At 56.0% G+C, this 17669-nt stretch overlaps 2 protein-coding genes and 1 non-coding gene across 4 annotated transcripts; all 3 read right to left on the bottom strand.

The window, feature by feature from the left end:
• Window positions 1–10919, bottom strand: Vars2 (valyl-tRNA synthetase 2, mitochondrial). Its single transcript, XM_050131775.1, has 29 exons — window positions 10410–10919; window positions 10218–10299; window positions 10029–10129; window positions 9666–9787; window positions 9519–9585; window positions 9325–9422; window positions 8051–8132; window positions 7822–7941; window positions 7395–7506; window positions 6852–6940; window positions 5960–6050; window positions 5744–5871; window positions 5564–5667; window positions 5268–5349; window positions 4577–4653; window positions 4422–4497; window positions 4189–4294; window positions 4030–4100; window positions 3807–3932; window positions 3618–3722; window positions 3462–3530; window positions 3294–3372; window positions 3075–3202; window positions 2849–3001; window positions 2090–2296; window positions 858–969; window positions 569–744; window positions 341–463; window positions 1–270 (listed from the first exon to the last, which is right to left on the bottom strand). The coding sequence occupies exons 1-29, from the start codon at window positions 10608–10610 to the stop codon at window positions 175–177; spliced, it is 3183 nt and encodes a 1060-aa protein (XP_049987732.1). The 5' UTR covers window positions 10611–10919; the 3' UTR covers window positions 1–174.
• A 140-nt stretch (window positions 10920–11059) lies between these two features.
• Gtf2h4 (general transcription factor IIH subunit 4) lies at window positions 11060–16482 on the bottom strand. 2 transcript variants are annotated; one of them, XM_050131776.1, is made up of 14 exons: window positions 16325–16482; window positions 15239–15381; window positions 14872–14976; window positions 14017–14148; window positions 13705–13801; window positions 13484–13572; window positions 13217–13328; window positions 13029–13097; window positions 12783–12866; window positions 12459–12591; window positions 12172–12302; window positions 11959–12006; window positions 11734–11812; window positions 11060–11345 (listed from the first exon to the last, which is right to left on the bottom strand). In XM_050131776.1, exons 2-14 carry the CDS (start codon window positions 15376–15378, stop codon window positions 11173–11175), a joined length of 1392 nt encoding a protein of 463 aa, XP_049987733.1. In that variant the 5' UTR covers window positions 15379–15381; window positions 16325–16482; the 3' UTR covers window positions 11060–11172. The 2 variants fall into 2 exon arrangements, with proteins under 2 accessions (XP_049987733.1, XP_049987735.1); XM_050131778.1 differs by having other exon boundaries at window positions 11198–11345; window positions 12459–12640.
• LOC126494423 (small Cajal body-specific RNA 20) lies at window positions 15591–15722 on the bottom strand. The gene has a single exon (XR_007590004.1). It is a non-coding gene; the product is annotated as a small Cajal body-specific RNA 20 (non-coding RNA).
• Window positions 16483–17669: the final 1187 nt, after the last annotated feature.

Below are 17669 nucleotides of genomic sequence, written 5' to 3'. Positions count from 1 at the left end.
GATCACACACGGTATATTGGGGGTTTCATCATTTTATCTCCCTCTCCTCATTCTTGCGTCGCGGGGACTTCAGGTCTGCTTCCTTTACAAGACAAGGAAGGCACACGAGGTCACTTCTGAGGCCGCGCTGCACCACAGGTCTGGAAAGGAAGGCTGGCACGGTACAAATGGGGCTCAGAGCTTCCTGGCGCTGGGCGTCTCTTCTATCAGTTGCTGGAGGTGGGAGGCTGCTTGGTCCAGCTTTGACAACTCCAGGCGGAGGGAGGAAAGCTGGATGAGGAGGAGGATGAGAATGGGTGAGCTGGCTCTGCACCATCCCCACCAGGGCTTCCTCACTTACCCTCTGCTGCCTCTCTGCAACCCCCTCTGACGCAGTCCGATTCATGAGGTCAGTGAGCTGTTTCTGTAACTTCTGCCTCCGGGCAGCGAGCCGAGGTAGCTGGCTCTGGGCGTCCACCAGGCCCTAGACATCGGGAGCGAGGGCTGAGACACTGGCAGCCTGCAGCTTCCACCCTGAGACCCTCCCCTTCCATCCTCTTCTGAGATCCCTCCAGTTTCCTCTGCTCACCTGCAGCTCCATGTAGATCTTAATGGTGTCATTCAGTGGGGCGAGGGCCCAGCTGGAGGGAGCTGCTGCCCCTGGGGGCAGGAATCCTACAGCCCCACAGTGGCTCAGGGTGCTCAGGGGCTCCAGGAAGGGCTGGAATAGGCCCTGTTCTTCTGGATCTGAGCTCTGGAGCAGCACTAGTGGAGGCAGGGACAGTGAGTCAGGGTCAGCAAGGCCATCAGCTCCCACCCCACCCTTGGCTGCCCTTCCCTGACAGCCCCTTCACGACGACACCCAGGACCAGCCTCACCTTGGGGTCGGGCTTTTGTGAGCTGGTAGGTGGCTCGGAGGGCCCGCAGTGCCTGGACAACCTCTTGGACCCTGGAGAAGCAGCGTTCCAGCTGGGGCTGGCGCCAGGACTCCTGGTGAGAAAACCCAGAGTCAGCATTGCTGCTGCTGTACCCGCTCCACCTGCAGGAGCAGGGCAACAGGTGAGGGCACCGCCATCCTCGGGAATGCACGACCAGTAGTTGATGACTGTACTCACTCTGCAGTACCAACCAATCCCCACTGGGCGAGAAATCCAAATACTATCAAGGCACAAAGCCCAGTGTCAGGTTCAAATCTAGAAGTTTTACTTTGTTTGAATATTCTGCAAGCATGTACTCGGTACAGCATATGCATGCCTGCGGGATCTCTTAGAACTGGGGTTACAGTTGAGGGCCACAGTGCGGGTGCTGGGAATCAAACCCTGGTCATCTGCAAGAACAGATGCTCTGAGCTGCTGAGCCACCTCTCTAGTCCTAGACTCCCCCCACCTCTTTGTTTTGTTTTTTTTGAGACAGGGTTTCTCTGTGTAACAGTCCAGGCTGTCCTCGAACTTACTGAGCTCCAGCTGCCTTTGCCTCCCAAGTTCTGGGGTTAAAGGCGCGCACCACCACTACCTGGCCTTTCCCCTCTATGTAGTCCTGGAACTTGATATGTAGACCACGCTGGCCTCAAACTTACAAAATCCTCCTGCTGCCGCGCAGTGGTGGCGCACGCCTTTAATCCCAGCACTTGGGAGGCAGAGGCAGGCGGATCTCTGGGAGTTCGAGGCCAGCCTGGTCTACAAGGGCTAGTTCCGGGACACGCATCAAAGCTACAGAGAAACCCCGTCTCGAAAACAAAACAAAAAAACCAGAATCCTCCTGCCTCTGCCTCCCAAGTGCTAGGATTAGAGGTACGAATCAATTTAGTGAGACAGTATAGAAACAGTAGTGCCCGACATGGTGGCACATGCCCTGAATTCCAGCACTTGGCAGAGAGGTAGGCGGGTCTATACAGTGAGCTCCAGGACAGCCCAGCTACATAGAAAGACCCTGTCTCAAAATGGGAAAAAAAAAAAAAAAAAGGCTGGGAAATGGCTCAGCAGGTAATGCCTGCCAGGCAAGCGTGGTAACCTGAGTTGGAACTCATGTGAAAAGCCCCATGGTTAGTGGCAGTGGCCCCACAACCTTCAGCCATCACAAGGCTACACCTCCACCCCTGACCCTGACTTACCAGGCTGTGGGCACTGGGGTAGGGGGCCACACAGATGCTGGGGGCAAGGGGACCACCTTGCCTGGGGGGCAGTCTTTGCCAAAGTTCTTCTGCCAGGAAGGGCATCAGTGGGGCGAGGAGGCGCAGACCAACATCGGCGCAGGAGAACAGGACCTGAGGGGGTCCTGGGGGACATGGAGCCTTCGACAACACTGGCTTTACCGCTTCCTAGGGAGGGAGCTGACAGGTAGAACGGCCACACCGCGTTTTGCCTGCCTGTCGCTGCTGTGCCGGTGGGGACCAGCTCCTGGGCTGGGGTACATGCTAAGGTCCTGAGCATCACCAACACCAGCTATCCCTGGATGTGAACAGGGCCCCATGCAGTGTTTCCCAGAAGTGTGGGAGAGAAAGTGGGACAGTTTGGGTTTTTCTCCCTGCAGTGCTGGGGACAGAAGTGTCCGATGCACCACGTCCTCTGCCCTGGAACAAGGCTGAGAGACAGCGAGGGAGACCAGCCCACAGCCACCGCTGCATGCCCTGAGTGACCCTGAGAGAGGAACTGAGGCAGGCAAGCACTCTGGGTGACTGTCATGGACAAAGCTTAGAGACCCTGGTCTGAAACCCACCACACTGTCCCCCCTGGACACATCAGCTAGAGTGGCTGAAGCAGCCATGACAGGCAGCAGCGCTGGGCTGCACTCCAGGGGCCAGGCAGTGAAGGAGGAACAGGTGCACACACCCCAGAACTCTGGAAACTCTAGGCCCTGCCCTACCACTCACCAGGTAGACATCACAGAGGTTGTGGAGCCAGAAATGATACAGGGTGTGGGTGACGAGCGATAGGTCCCGGCTGAGGAAGCCCCTCTCACACTCGTGGGCTGTAAAGGCCAGGCGGCTCAGAATCCAGGCATCCATGGCGGAGGAGGGCGACACCTGCAAGCAGGCGGCATGAGGACCCGGGTGGCTGGACCCCGTCCCCCGGTCACTCCAGGCTGCCGTCTCCCACCTTCTCTGCTGGCTGGGGTACAAAGTTCTCCCCCAGGGCACGGAGGATAAAGCGCAGGGCGTTCCAGAGCTTGTTGCAGAAATGGCGGTAGTTCAGGACCTCAGAGACAGACAGGTGCAGGTTGCCCCCTGGAGGGAGAGAAACAGTCTCCCTGTCCTCAGCAAGCAGGGCTGGCTGTCCACACAGGGGCCCTCTGCCATGCCAGCCACCAAGGCTCACCCAGGATTCCATGAGAGCACATCGCAAACCTCAGGGCATCTGTCCCACACTCAGGGATCCCATGAGGAAAGTCCTTTTTCTGCAAGCAAAGGAAGACGGGGTGGCCAGTGCCTTCAAGGCTGCAGGGAAAGCTGGCAGCCACGTTAGAGGCCTGGCCATGGGTCTTACCTGTGCTGCGGCTGCAATGGCCAGCTCTCTCGGGTCCAAATTGCCATCTCTCAGCTTGGCCTGTAGCACCTGGGGACGAGCGACGAGTGCATGGACCACGCTCCCTGTGCTCCCCTCTGACCTCTTCATCCCTTGAGCTGAAGTCTTTGTCCTTACCTGCAGCTCTTGCCCGCTAATGATATCCCGTGGGTCTAGCACATTCCCCAGGGACTTGCTCATCTTCCGGCCTTGCCTGTCTCGAACCATGGAATGGAGAAGCACCTGGAGACATGGAGGGGGTCAGCAGAAGGGCTTAGGGACCAGGGGCAGACCAGACCGGGCATGTGGGGCACTAGAGTACATTACCTTGCTGAATGGGAGCTGCCCAGTGAGCTGGGTCCCCAGCATGACCATGCGGCTCACCCAGAACAGCAGGAGGTCACTGCCAGTTTCCAACAGTGAAAGGGGATAGAAACGCGCGAGGTCTGGCGTCTAAGACAGGATAAGCAGTAAGGGCCGCGGCCGCCTTAGCCAGCTCTGTCCACCCGAGTGGTGCCCACCCTCATGCTTTCTGCTTTAACCACCTCACCTCTTGGGGCCAACCCAGGGCAGAAAAGGGGAAAAGAGCCGAGGAGAACCAAGTGTCCAGGACATCAGGGTCTGGGGACAAAGCGGAATGGGGACAGCTAGAACCTTTGGCTGCTGCTGCCAGTCCCAGTGCCCCTCACAGATTCGGCCATGCACTCACCCCTCTCCAGGGTTAGTTCTGCTCCTGGTCTCCCGGTCAGCTTTGCTGCTACAGCTCTGGCCTCAGCCTCTGACCGCCCGACCACCCAACATTCCTTCCCGTCAACCTGAAAAAAAGCACGGGATTAATGCGGCAGGCTCTCTAAAAGAAACACGCCTGGGGGTTCTGTCACACACTGGGCTCTGAGTGCCCCGCCCTGGGGCTTCCTTCCACACCAGCTGCTGCTCACCTACCTCTGCCTTCTCTCCAACCACCATGTAGGCCGGGATCCGATGGCCCCACCACAGCTGCCGGGAGACACACCAGTCCCTGCCAAAGAAGATACCAGCTGATGCCTCGATGTGCCCAGCGGCCCCCTCCCTCCCCACCTTCATGAGCACCCCCATACCCGATGTGGGAAAACCAGTGCTGCCAGTTCTTCTGGTGGAAGGCAGGCCAGAGCTCCAGAGCCCCTGACTCCACAGCCTGGAAATAGAGGTGGTCCATGCCTTTAATCCCAGTCACAGGCGGGCCTCTGAGTGTGAGGTCAGTCTGTTCCAGTCCCGCCAGTGCCATGGCTCAGCAGGCAAAGAGCGACAGCCTGAATTCTAGCCCCACAGAAGAACCCACTCCATACTTTAGCCTCTCATCTCCACCTGTGTACATAACACAGGCGATTAAATTGAGTTTTAGAACATTATGTCCAGGTATGTATACACACACAGAGGTCATAGGTCAACTTGTTCTCTTCCGGCACCAAATGTGGCAGCCAGAGCTTTTTGCCGGTCAAGGAAAGAAGCCAGGCGGTGGTGGCGCACGCCTTTAATCCCAGCACTTGGGAGGCAGAGGCAGGTGGATCTCCGAGTTTGAGGCCAGCCTGGTCTACAAGAGCTAGTTCCAGGACAGGCTCCAAAGTCACAGAGAAACCCTGTCTCGGGAAGAAAAAAAAAAATTCTGTCCAAGATGATTCTGGGCTAGAATAAGGGTGCATGGCAGCCTGCTCAGGCCACCTGCCTCCATCGCCACCAGAGCCTTTAGGACAGATCCCAGTCTGTGCTTCACCACGATCCAGAGGCTCCCCTCCCCATACTGGGCCTTACCTTGGCAGCTCGGTCCCCCATTTCCTGGCAGCGGACAAACCACTGGCTCTTCAGCAGGTATTCTACCACGTCCCCGGAACGGCTGCAAGGGTGGCAGGGTTAGGACCCATGTGCTAGGAAGCAGCTGGGGACAAAATCTCACAGGACCCTAGACTGGTGGCGCCCCTTTATAATCCTAACACCAGAGAGGCTGAGGCAGGGAGTTCCAGGCCAGCTCAGATTACACGATCAAGACCCCGGCACAGAGCCCACCCCCTTTCGGGAAGGCCCCCAGTGGAGGACTAAAATGGCCCTACCTGCAGAGGGGCAGCACCATGGGGTGCTCCTGCAGGCCCCGGAGCAACCCCCGCTCCCTCAGTGCACACATAATCTTTTCCCGGGCCACAAATCGGTGAAGACCCTGGGGAAGTGACAGACAGGATGAAGCGGGGTGGAGAGTGCCCACAGGAGATGGGTAGCACCAAGACGGGCCCCACCTGCAGCCAGTCTCCACACAGAGACGTCATTGTCCCATCCTCTGCGATGACACTCAGTGGGGTCAGGCTGTGCCGGGCCCCCATCTCGGCATCCGCTGGACTGTGAGCCGGGGTCACCTTCACTGCCCCTGGGGGAAGGAGCTGCTGTGAGGCGCCCGCTCGCATGACTCTCCCACTGTGTCCCCCCTTCTCCCTGAACCCTTGGCTTCCACACACCTGTGCCCACATGTGGCTCAACAGTGGTGTCTGTGATGAGCGGGAGGAGCTGTCCTGTCAAAGGGTGACGGAGCTGTCGCCCATGTAAATGCTAAAGGGAAAGGTGAGTGTCAGAAACAGAGGGTCCACCCATGAGACCCCAGAGCGAGAGGGACAGAGGGTCCGCGCCATGAGACCCCACAGCAAGAGGGACAGAGTCCGCCCAGTGAGACCCCAGAGCAAGAGGGACAGAGGGTCCGCGCCATGAGACCCCAGAGCGAGAGGGACAGAATCCGCCCAGTGAGACCCCAGAGCAAGAGGGACAGAGGGTCTGCGCCATGAGACCCCACAGCAAGAGGGACAGAGTCCGCCCAGTGAGACCCCAGAGCAAGAGGGACAAAGGGTCCCACCCATGAGACCCCAGAGCGAGAGGGACAGGGAGTCCGTGCCGTGAGACCCCAGAGCAAGAGGGACAGAGGGTCCGTGCCGCGAGACCCCAGAGCGAGAGGGACAGAATCCGCCAGTGAGACCCCAGAGAGTCCGTGCCGTGAGACCCCACAGCAAGAGGGACAGAGGGTCCGCCCAGTGAGACCCCAGAGCAAGAGGGACAGAGGGTCCACCCGTGAGACCCCAGAGCAAGAGGGCAGAAGGCCCGGCGAGTGAGCCAAGGAGCAGACACTCGGAACAGCTCCTCCGCAGGCAGCCATGGGAAGCACACGAGCCAGGTGGATACAGAGATGGGCAGCAGCGTGGTCTGGGGGCCGTGGTTAAGCCTGAGCGTGAGGAGAAGCAGAATAGCAAAAGAGAAGGGGGCATAGACTGGGCTGCCGCAGAGCTGGGAGGAGGGGTCTCAGAAGGGGAAACAGTGAGGAAAGGGTGCAGTGTGGGGTGCAGGCCCATTCTAGTTACTCACTGTGTATCGTGGGTCATCGGGGTGGACGGCCACAGCCACGTCTCCAGGCAGCGTCTCGGGCCTCGTGGTTCCCACCACAATTTCCACACCTGGAGACAAGCATTCAAGCCCTGCAGTCAGCCATCGCCCGGCCTTCCCCACACGGGTGGAGCAGACAAGGCCCGGCTGGCCCCATGCTGCCTCCTGCCCCCTTCTGACCAGCTGAAGCATTAAAAACTACATGTTACAGCTACCTTCCTTTGCGTTGCTTTCCTGAGACGGGGCCCAATGTCGCCCTGGCTGGCTTGGAACTTGCTAGGTAGACCGGGTGAGCCCTAAACCTGGAATCTTCCCACCTCTGCCTCCCAAACGCTGTGATTGCAAGTGTGCCATCATTAGAACTAACCTTTCACCTCTTTCCTGAGTGAACCCTAAGTTCCCAAAGAAGAGGACCCCCAGAGGAAGGACCCACAGCAGCAAATCTACCAGGGGCCCCAGAGGCCCAGTATGTGCTCGAGAAAATGGGGAGCAGAGGAAAGAGGGCAACTTTAGGCTGACACTCACCGGGCTCGCCATCCACAGGGAAGGCAACAGAAGCAAGGAGCCCAAAAGACACAGGGGTCGGGCAGCCGGGCAGCCGGAGCACTGTGTGGCCAGGCAGGGGCCGGCTCTCTACCTGGGAGGTTGAGGAGGCAGGTGAGAGGGCAGCCTCTCCGCAGAGCTCACATCCAGGATATCCACCGCCATGTGTCCACCCAAATCCCATCCAGAGGGCTGGCAAGCCCACGTCCACAGTAAAGTCACAGAGCTCAGAAGCCAAGGCAGCGCACTGCGCTGAGCACAAACTCTGTGAGTCTTTAGAGTGCCCCGCGAGGCAAGCGCCACCATCTGACTGAGGGGAGCAACAGGAGGTCTAGAGCTGAGACAGGCAAACACAGCTGCCGGCGGCAAGGGCCTGACCCTGCCAGCCTGCTTCCCTCCTCTTCCTCACCTCAATGTCTGAGATGGCCGATCTCAGAGTGCATGACCAGTTCACAAGCTGACGGCTCCGGTACAACAATCCCGAGTTGTAGAGTCGCACAAACGCTTCCGTCACAGCTGCTGAGGAGCCCTCGAAGGATGACACCCGACATGCTCCCTCAGCCGAACCCAGAGGTTCCCCTCGTTCCTCTCCCAACACCCTCCCCAGAAAACCCACAGGGACTATAACGTGAACTCACAGCGTCCATGGTGAAACACTCTCGGTCCCAGTCCAGAGAGGCACCCAAAGTGCACAGCTGCTCATAAATCTCCCCTCCTTTCCTGTACCAGAGATTCCTATCAGTAAACATGACCAGAGCACCTCCCGCACACTAACCAAGGATGCTCACCAATGCCAGGTAGCAGGTGGCACTGGCCCAGCAGAGGCTAGAAGCCGATGGAGACAGAACCACACACCCAGGGTGGAAGCTGATGGAGACAGAACCACACACCCAGGGTGGGGCTTTCCAGGGCTTTAAAAACTGCACAGAGGTCTCCCCAGGGGTGTCTAAATTTCTGGCTTCTCTGAGCCATGCAGGATGAATAACTGCCTTGGGCTATACCCTGTGGTCCCGGGTTATGAGGACATGGACATAGACACATAGACACACACACACACACATACACACACTGCAGCCCATGGGTTGTGAGAGCACACATACATTCATTTTGCACAACACCATAACACGACACTGCTTTTTGCACAACACCGTAACACGACATTGCCATCTTGAAAGTTCACATTTGAGGACTGTGCAATAAAGCAAAAGAAAGAAACCACACACACAAAACAAGTCCCCAACGTGTTTTAAGTAAGTTTACAATTGGGGGCTGGAGAGATGGCTCAGAGGTTAAGAGCATTGCCTATTCTTCCAAAGGTCCTGAGTTCAATTCCCAGCATCCATATGGTGGCTCACAACCATCTGTAATGGGGTCTGGTGCCCTCTGCTGGCCTGCAGGCATACACACAGACAGAATATTGTACACATAATAAATAAATAAATATTTAAAAAAATAAGTTTACAATTCACAGCTATGCTAGGATGCACGTGGCCCACGGGCCACAGGTTGTATATGCCTGCCCAGGAACAGTCACACGGTGAAAAACCTAAGAAAGTGAGAGAGACAAAAACATGTGACAACAGACGTGAAGGAGACGGGCCCGGGTGCAAGGGAGAGGACGAAATCCAAGAGGAAACAAGACAAGCAGACAGGATATAAAAAAAAAAAAAAAAAAAACCCCAACAACACAGATATGTGCATAGATCCATAATATACACATACACAATATTTACATTCTGACATAAACACAGCATGCGTGCGTACACACACACACAGAGCTTGGACACCCGGTCCCTCAAACGCTGAGTCCCAGAGCTTCTGCCCTGAGGCGGTTTGGAAGAACCGAATGCTACCAGTCAGGAGAAAGCAAAGATTCAGCCAGTCAGTCACGCAAGTGGCCCCGCCATCATACTCATGTTTCCACTGCCACACGGCCTGGAGGAAGTCTTCCCGGCTCAGCTCGTGTCTCCTCACGCCCTGCTCCTTCCACAGGTGTTTCTCCACCACAGCCTGGAGTGGGATCAGGAGCAGATGAAAAGCTGGTCAGGTGCTTTAGATAAAGGCTGCGCCGTTGACCGAGAAAGGGAACCGGGACCAAAGACCCACCTGGGTAGCAATTCCTGCGTGATCTGAGCCAGGGACCCACAGCACGCGATCCCCACGCATCCGGTGCCTGAGACGGAAACACCAGAAGGGACCCTTGAGTTCACTCACCCTTCCCTTCAGAACTGCGGCCACCCCAAGTCCTCTCACCAGCGCACAAGCGCGTCCTGTATCGCTACTGTGAGTGCGTGACCGATGTGCAGGGAGCCAGTGACGTTGGGAGGTGGGATACACATGGAAAAGGTCTCCCCTGTAGCGTGGGGCAGCCGCGCCTAGAAGGAATGAGGAGGTCTGAGGCACAAGAAAGGACTGTGTGTGACCTGGAGGGCAACAGCACCCTCTGGTGTGCCCAGGTCAAAAAGAACTTCAGGAGGCCAGGTGTAGTAAATCACACCTTTAATCCTGGCTCTCGGGAGGCAAAGGCAGGTGGATCTCGGTGAGTTTGAGGCCAACCTGAACTACATGATAGAGACCCTATCTCAAAAAAAAAAAACAAATCATGATGATACTGACCTGATACTCTGGCTTGAAGAAGCCCTCTCGCGCCCACCACTGGTACCAGGCCGCCTCAACATATCGGGGACTGTAAGCAGGAGGCAGGGGCCCAGAAACATCTGTACAAGCAGAAGAGAGAGCCACTACTGAGCTGTATTTCAGCAGACCACAGAGCAACAAAATCGCAAAAACATAACCACAGTTTACCTTTCTTTTCACCTGGCTCGGTGGGGATTTCATACAGTACTACCTCCTTGTGGCTCCAGGCCTTGGTGGGCACTGCAGGTGACTATGGGAGGAAATGGGGGGGGGGTTTGCAGATCGCAGTAAGTATACCACAGTCATCTGGATCCCCGCACCAGATCGCCTTCAGTCCCTTCCCAAGAACTGACCCCTGACCTTGCTCGTCTCAGCTAGTCCAGCCTCCAGGGCCGCCTGCTTCTCCCGCAGGCGCTTCTGTTTGGCTTCTCGGTTCTTCCGAGAGAGGGGCGAGCCTTGGAGCTCTGGCTGTGTACACAGTGGCTGGGGCCTGGACAGACCCCAGGAGGGCCTCAGCACCCAAAGCGGTGGCCGGAAGGAGGCCAGAGGTAAATGAGACATGGGGAGAGTTTGGGAAGAAGTCAGGTGCGCTCATTAAGAGGCCGGGGTGCAGGAAGTCACAGCCCGTCACTCCCAGCCCAGCGGCTGGACCCTCTCACTCTGTCCTTCCGCCTGGGGGCGGAGCGCATGGTGTCAACACTATTCTGGGTCGCTGAAACCTTGGCGTCCAGAAGGCAGGGGCTCTGGCGGTCACCCTGCGTTGACGCGGACACGCGGAAGAGAAGTCTGGGGTTCGGAAACCAGGAAACCCCCAAACCTCCAACACGCCACTATCCTGAACTCCGCAGCGGATTCCGCGTGCGGACAGGCAAGCCGCCGAGTGTGCGCACGCGCGCAGGGGCGGGGTCACGCCGGCGCGTGCGTAGAAGACGCTCGCTCCGAGGGTTTACTGTGTAGCCGTGGGTACCACCACCTCGGATGGGAAAACGCGGGCAGGTGTCCGGAGCCGCTTAGCTTTTTCCTTAATTTTATTAAACAAGAAATGTCCCGGTGTGTAAACAAAATACATCTGAGTTGGAAAGCTGCCCGCCCGCTCGTCCGCCCGGGCCCAGACCCGGCCGGCTCAGGAGCTGTGCTTCTGCCGCTTCCAAAAGCGCTTGACGTCGCTGTGCCCAGCCGGCGTCACCACCATCAACCGCTTGGCCGAGTTCTCGAACACCAGCACGCCCAGCTCCCGCGCGTGGGCCAGCAGCAGCTCAAAGTCCACTTGCGACAGGAACTGGTTATACAGGACGCCTGGGGTTGGGTGGGACAGGCAGGAGGTGAAGGGATGCAGTGGCCTCGGCCCCTTCCGGCAGCATCAGGGCAGAGGCAGCAGACCAGAGTTTTAAGAACGAACTCGTGCCATCCAGACGTTCGAAAAGACAACGGAATACCACAAGAAAAACCATGCAAACCTACTCAGGGAGATGACTGAATGACCCTGCTTCTTACCCTCACCTAGATCGCTTAACCCAAACTGCACTGAATTGGGATCTATTTCCTGCTACCAATATATCAAAATAAAGGATCAGCTTTCCTTTCCCTCTCTGTGAGGGAAACAAATAAGAAATGCCCGAGACCCTTTTCATTCACCATGGCCAAACTGCTGGCCTTGCCTCTTAGATCAACAGAAGCCACGCACCTTCAGTGAAACGAAGTCTGTCCCTCTCCAGCTCCCACAGCCGAATCTGGTCTGTTATGGTGGGAGGCAGCACAGGAGTCTGCAGGAACAAGGGTGGGGCTATAGGACCCAGGGCAACAGCCCAAAGCAGTCTCTGTGGTTTAGATGCCCCTTTCCATCCATCCTTCCGTCGCTAGGTGCCCAGGCTGCCAGCCTCCAGCATCTTGGTACCCCACCCACCCATACCTGTTTGAGCATCACTGGATGGGCCCTTGTCCTTAGGAAATGGATTATCTAAGAAAACACAAGAATGCAGAAACCTGTCTGAGCGGTCTCTGTCACTGAAACAGAAGCATCTCTTGCACTTGCTAGCCACGAGCCCGACAGAGCTGAAGCTATGCTTCCATGACAGGAAGACCTTGTCCCCCATCTCCCGACCTCCATTCCAGGTAGGGATACCTGCTGGGCTGTGATGCCACTGGCAATGGCCTGCTGCACGCTCTCCCGGGTCACCTGTGCCACCACCATGTTGGGGAACCGATAGAGCATCTCGGAGAAGAGGGCGATGAGAGCGATCTGCAGCTCCGACTCTGGCCAGGGATGAAGAGGAATGAGGAGGTGCCCACTCCTGCCTCCCTCTAGCCGTGCCCTCCTGTGTTAGACGAAATACCAGAGCGCTCCTAACCATAAACATGGCATAACTGGAATCCCTCCTGTGTCTCCCCTCCACCTCCATCCAGCCTCACCGGTATAGGCATACAGTCGGTAATTGGTTTCCACGACAATGAAGCCCGGCTGGTGCACAGTGCCCCCAGCCCCAGAGACGCCAGACGAGAGGTTGATGGCTAGGCGCGTGGGGTAGTAACGCCGGGACTTCCTCTGGAAGGGCACAGGAAATAGGGTCCTCTGTCACCACCCTAGCATCTTCCTGATAGACAGATCCCCAGGTTCAGGGTGCAAAACCAACCCTGAATTCCCCCCCCAAATGACCCAAGCACTCAGTCCTGGCAAGAGCTTTCTGCACCCCAACACCCCACTCTCCTAGAAGCCAGGTGGCTGGGTGTGCGTACCTTCCTCTGGAAAACGAGTCCGAACTCACGCAGGTGTTGCAGGAAGTTCAACAAAGAATCACTCATACCCTCTACGGAGTAGTCCTGGGGAAGAAACGGCCAGCGAGGGCTGGGCACACAGCCCACCACTGGCCACCCAGCCCCTGCACCGCCCACCTCATGCCTTCTCAGGCCCTTCTGTGGTCATTCTTACACTCCACTCTCCATAACCTCTCTTTATCTCCCTGTCCTCCAGCCCCTACTTACCTTGCCCAGAGTAGAGAAACTGAGCTGGAAGAGGAAGGAGAGAATCTCCACTAGGTCCATGCCCCGACTCTGAGGAGAAAGGGGAGGTGAGAGAGGATATGAGGCAGAGTGGCAGGAAGAGGGGGTTAAGGAGCGCAGTCTAGGGACCAGAGGAGAGTGGACACATGGTCATCAGCCCAGGCTCTTACCTGCGCTGTCTGCAGATACTGCAGCATGAAGTACCAGAGCTGGGCAGACGTGTCCAGCAGCAGGAACTGGAAGCCAGCAGAAGTGATGCAGGGTGGCTCTCCAGGTTCAGCGCTAGAAACGGAGGGGCTGATGGTAACGGCACGCAGAGGGGCTGCCTGTTTCTTATACCTACTCAGACCTCTTTCTTTTCAATCCTTCCGAGCACTGGACACCCGCTTTATCTGAGACCCAATGAGCAGGGAGCTGCTGTGTTCTGTCCTCCTCACCTTTTCATAAGCCCAGCCTGGCTGAGGAGCTGGGCCAGGTCCTGGCTGACGGCTGCACTGGGGGAGCCTACCATGAAGTGCAAGACCACCTAGAGACAAAGGGGTCAAACTGGAACTCAGGGCTCCAGGGATGGGGGCAGAGCAGAGACGAAGGGGTCGGACTGGATCTCAGGGTTCCAGGAATGGGGCAGAGCAGAGGCACACAGAGGCCCGGTCCTCACCTCCCAGCGCTCCTCGGCGTACTTGTCAAGCGAGGGGACATCCCGGGCGTGCTTGTCTGGTCCCAGCTGACTTGTGTCATCAGACCAGGCCTTGCCCCTGTGGCCAGCCAGGATGAGCAGGAGTAAGGAGCCCTATCTGCTTCCCCATGGACCACAAGGAGGGGGCATTTCCTACACCCTGCACCCACACCCGGTCCAATGTATTTTTGAAGGAGCTTCCAAAGGGGGAGGGGGCCTCTCAGGGGCTTCTCCTCCATCGCTGCCATCAGCAGTTCCCCTGCCCTAGCTCAGGAAGAGAGGGAAATGACATACCCACCCAGAAGGGCAATTCGGAGGTTCTGGCGGAAGATGGGGTTGAGGATGAGGCCCTGGAGTCCACCAGGGAGCAGCTGCGTATGCCAAATGCGGAGGCCACTAAGGAGCCCTGTACTCTCCTCCTGAGCCCTGGACAGAAGCAGAGGCAAGGGGCGTGTTACGAGCAGAAAGAGACCTCCAGGGGTTCCATTTCTACCTTTTCTAAACTGGCAGCCCTTGGAACAGCGTCCCAGAATGAAGCTGTGTTTCTAACTACAGCGCTAGGTGGAGCCTAGTTTTTCTTTTTCTTTAAGACAGGGTTTCTCTGTAGCTTTGGAGCCTGTCCCGGAAGTCACTCTGTAGACCAGGCTGGCCTCTGCCCCAGAGATCTGCCTGTCTCCATCTCCTGAGTGCTGGGATTCAAGGCGTGCACCACCACCACCTGGCTTGTTTTCTCTTCTTTTAATCACTGTTTGTTTCTCTGTTTCATTTTCTAAGTCAATCCCTTTTTTCTCTTTTTTCCTTCTTTTGTTTTGTTTTGTTTCTGAAAGGGTCCTATGAAGCTGGGGACAGCCTCAGACTTACCATGGAGCCCTTGAACTTCTGCTCTTCCTAGCTCTCCCTCCCAACTCCCAGGACTGCTTCTTTCTATTCTTTGCTCTCTTTTTTAAGTCAGCTTACAACCAGTTAGTTACAGAAATCACAACCTCCAAAGGGGAAACCACTGTAAGTGTACTCTTGGAGGGTATTCCCTGTGCGGGGCAGAGCCTGCGGAGAGGCCCGAGGTTTGACCCCTAGCTTCTCGTGTATCTTAGCAGTGCAGCTTGAGAATGCAGCTGCTGGGCAGCCGGCACGGCTGTGCTCAGGACTCACTTGCTGAACTCTTTCTTCACCCACAGGGCCACTGCAGCCTGCGGCAGAGGCTGCTCCAGAAAAAGCATCCGCATCACCCAGTTCTTCGCCAGAGAAGGGAGCTCCCTGAAAGGATCAGAGGCCAAAGGTTACCAGAAGCTGCCTCACGCCTGCACCTCGGCCCACATCTGCCTCTGGAACGTCTCACCCCACCTCCCACCTCTTTACCAGTCCCACTGCCCCCACACTCTGTTTTGCATTGCCACCCCGTGTGGTAATGTCTAACGCGCCGGTGCTCACACTAAGCTAAACCTCTCTCCATAAGATTCCAGTCTGCAGGCCCTGTTACATTCCCCAAACCACGGTCCTTGCTTTGAAAGGCTCTCACCTGAAGACAGCCAGACAAGTGGCTGGGTGCCCATACAATCGGTCCAGCACCCCAGGGCTCAGGCCCCCTAAGAACTCCTGTAGATTCCTACATTGTAGGTGTGCTCGGTTCAGTCCACCCCTTGCAGGGGCGCTCTCCATCACCTGAGAGGTACAAACATCAGAGGTACTCCCCCACGATCCAGGCCAGTGTCGCTCTGCCTTCAGATCTATCAGGTCCACCATCACCCACCATTTCTACACCTTCCTCTCTGGTGCTACTCATTCCTTACTTCTCCCAAACCCCTCATGTTCCTGCTTCTTCATCAAACAGCCCAGGATCACCTTAAACTCCCCCCCCCCCCAGCTTCTGTCAATGTCTGAGGCCAGAAAACAAGGCTGCCCGCTCATGGCAGTCCAGACAACGAAGCCTCTCACAGATCATCTTGGCCTCCAGCCCTGGCTGAGGAGGAATGTGTTCCCCACAGCCCAATGGACAAAAGGCCCACACCTTAAACTTGATATGTGGCCAAGGATGGCTTTGAACACCAGATCTTTCTGCATCCACCTCCCAAGTGCTGGGGTTACAGGAATGTAGCATTGCTGGCTTTTCACCCCACATCTCCCCTAAAGTTAAACCTCCTCTCAGTCTCCAACTGGTGGGATTATTCCCACTTTTGTGTGTGGTCCTGAGGAGCATGTCTAGATCCTCACCAACGTGGCCTGGTGACAGAATCATTTATTGTTCCGTACTTGCAAAAGAGTTTTGCATATTAACGATGCCTCAAATTTATCGCAGCAGTGACAAAGATGCTTATTTGAACCCAGCCCTCTCCCTCCTCCACCCTCCTGGTCAGATCGGTCTACAAGCTCCAAATCTGTCAAGTCCTTAGCTCTCATCTGGAGACGCGGCTATAAACTACCTCCATGCTGATATAAATCCCTTTCTATCCCTTTTCCCCCCGCGCCAGCCTCACCCTCTCACCGTCCCACACCGTCCGAGCTCCTCACTTCTTCCGGGCTTTCCTTTCACTCCACCTCTAGCTTAACTCTCTCTCCCTTATCTCTCTCATATCGCCCCCTCGCCACTCGGATCCCCCTAGCATACCCCGGGTCACGAGCCGTCGCTTAATCAGAGCCAATGTCTCGCATTGGCTTCTGAAAATAAAGGATGAGAAAACGGTGGGAGAACCACGAAGTCTTCCACACACAGGAACCAGCCAATAACCAGTCCAAAGGGTAGGGAGCGCAGAAGTGTTAAGAGTAAAGGGGATGAGAATAGGCAATGCACTCCCTTGCCGCGTGGCATTTTGGGAATTGTAGTCCTTTCCTTGCCTGCATTGTAGCATCGTGAGGACGGTTTGACTACAATTCCCGAAAGGCACCGCAAGACTACCAGCCGAGAGAAGCTGGTTTTTTATTGAATTCCCTAAGAACACCCTACGACAGACCTTTTAGTTCCACTTCTCTCTTTCCCTTGCCTCTAAGGCGAGTCCTTGTCCCGCCCAGACAGGAGGCGGCAACCAATCTGGAGATGCTCCCGAGGCCTCCAATCAGAGGCCCGCTGAGGCCAGTGTTGGATTTGTCAAGAAACAGGGTTTCTTGACGTCTGCTGTTCCCCACGAAACTGAGATACTGTACCGCGCAGAGCATTTTCACGAGGCGAGGATTACCACATTCCAGTTCGCCCTTATTTGACAACCAAATGCTTAATCTTAATCTCTTCCTCCAGGGTCCCTCCAGCTCTTAAACAGTTGGAAGACTCCATTACAATTTTTTTTTTCGAGACAGGGTTTCTCTGTGGCTTTTTTTTTTCCCTCGAACTCACAGAGATCCACCTGCCTCTGCCTCCCGAGTGCTGGGATTAAAGGCGTGCGCCACCACCGCCCGCCTTCCATTACAATTTTTAAAAGAAAGCTGCCATTTGCTCTGATTTGGTTGATGAATTTACCGGAGAGAAAGGCAAGGCAAGGGAAGACATCCACCAAGGTCAACTATAATTTCTCCAGTTCTTACGAGTCAAATTCTGATTTTTGGTCTTTTGTTTGTTTTTTGGTTTTCTGTGTATCCCTGGATGTCTGGAACACGCTCTATAGACAAGCCTGGTCTTCAACCCAGAGATCCTCCTGCCTCTGTCTCCCAAGTGCTGGGATTAAAGGCGGGCGCCGCCACCACCACCCGGCTTAAATTCTGTTATTCTTACATCACAGAATACCAAGCCCAACAAAAATAAAGAATTTGCACAAGAAATCCCCAGTGCTGGAATAAGAAACACATTTACAATGGACAAAAGATGGTAGCCCATGTAAGACTTTGTTATGACTTATTATGCCCACTATTTACCAGTCGGTATCTACAATTAGCAGAGCATCACGAAGCTGACAGCGCTTTTCAGCACACGGTACCGTGTTTGTATATTTCAAACACAAGAGTCACGGTCTGGGAAGAAATGT

The sequence above is a fragment of the Alexandromys fortis genome, unplaced genomic scaffold (genome assembly GCF_014885135.2).
Source record: "Alexandromys fortis isolate MF-2015 unplaced genomic scaffold, M_Fortis_MF-2015_v1.1 scaffold_390, whole genome shotgun sequence".
Classification (NCBI taxonomy): Eukaryota; Metazoa; Chordata; class Mammalia; order Rodentia; family Cricetidae; genus Alexandromys; species Alexandromys fortis.
This window is presented reverse-complemented; position numbering and strand designations above follow the sequence as displayed.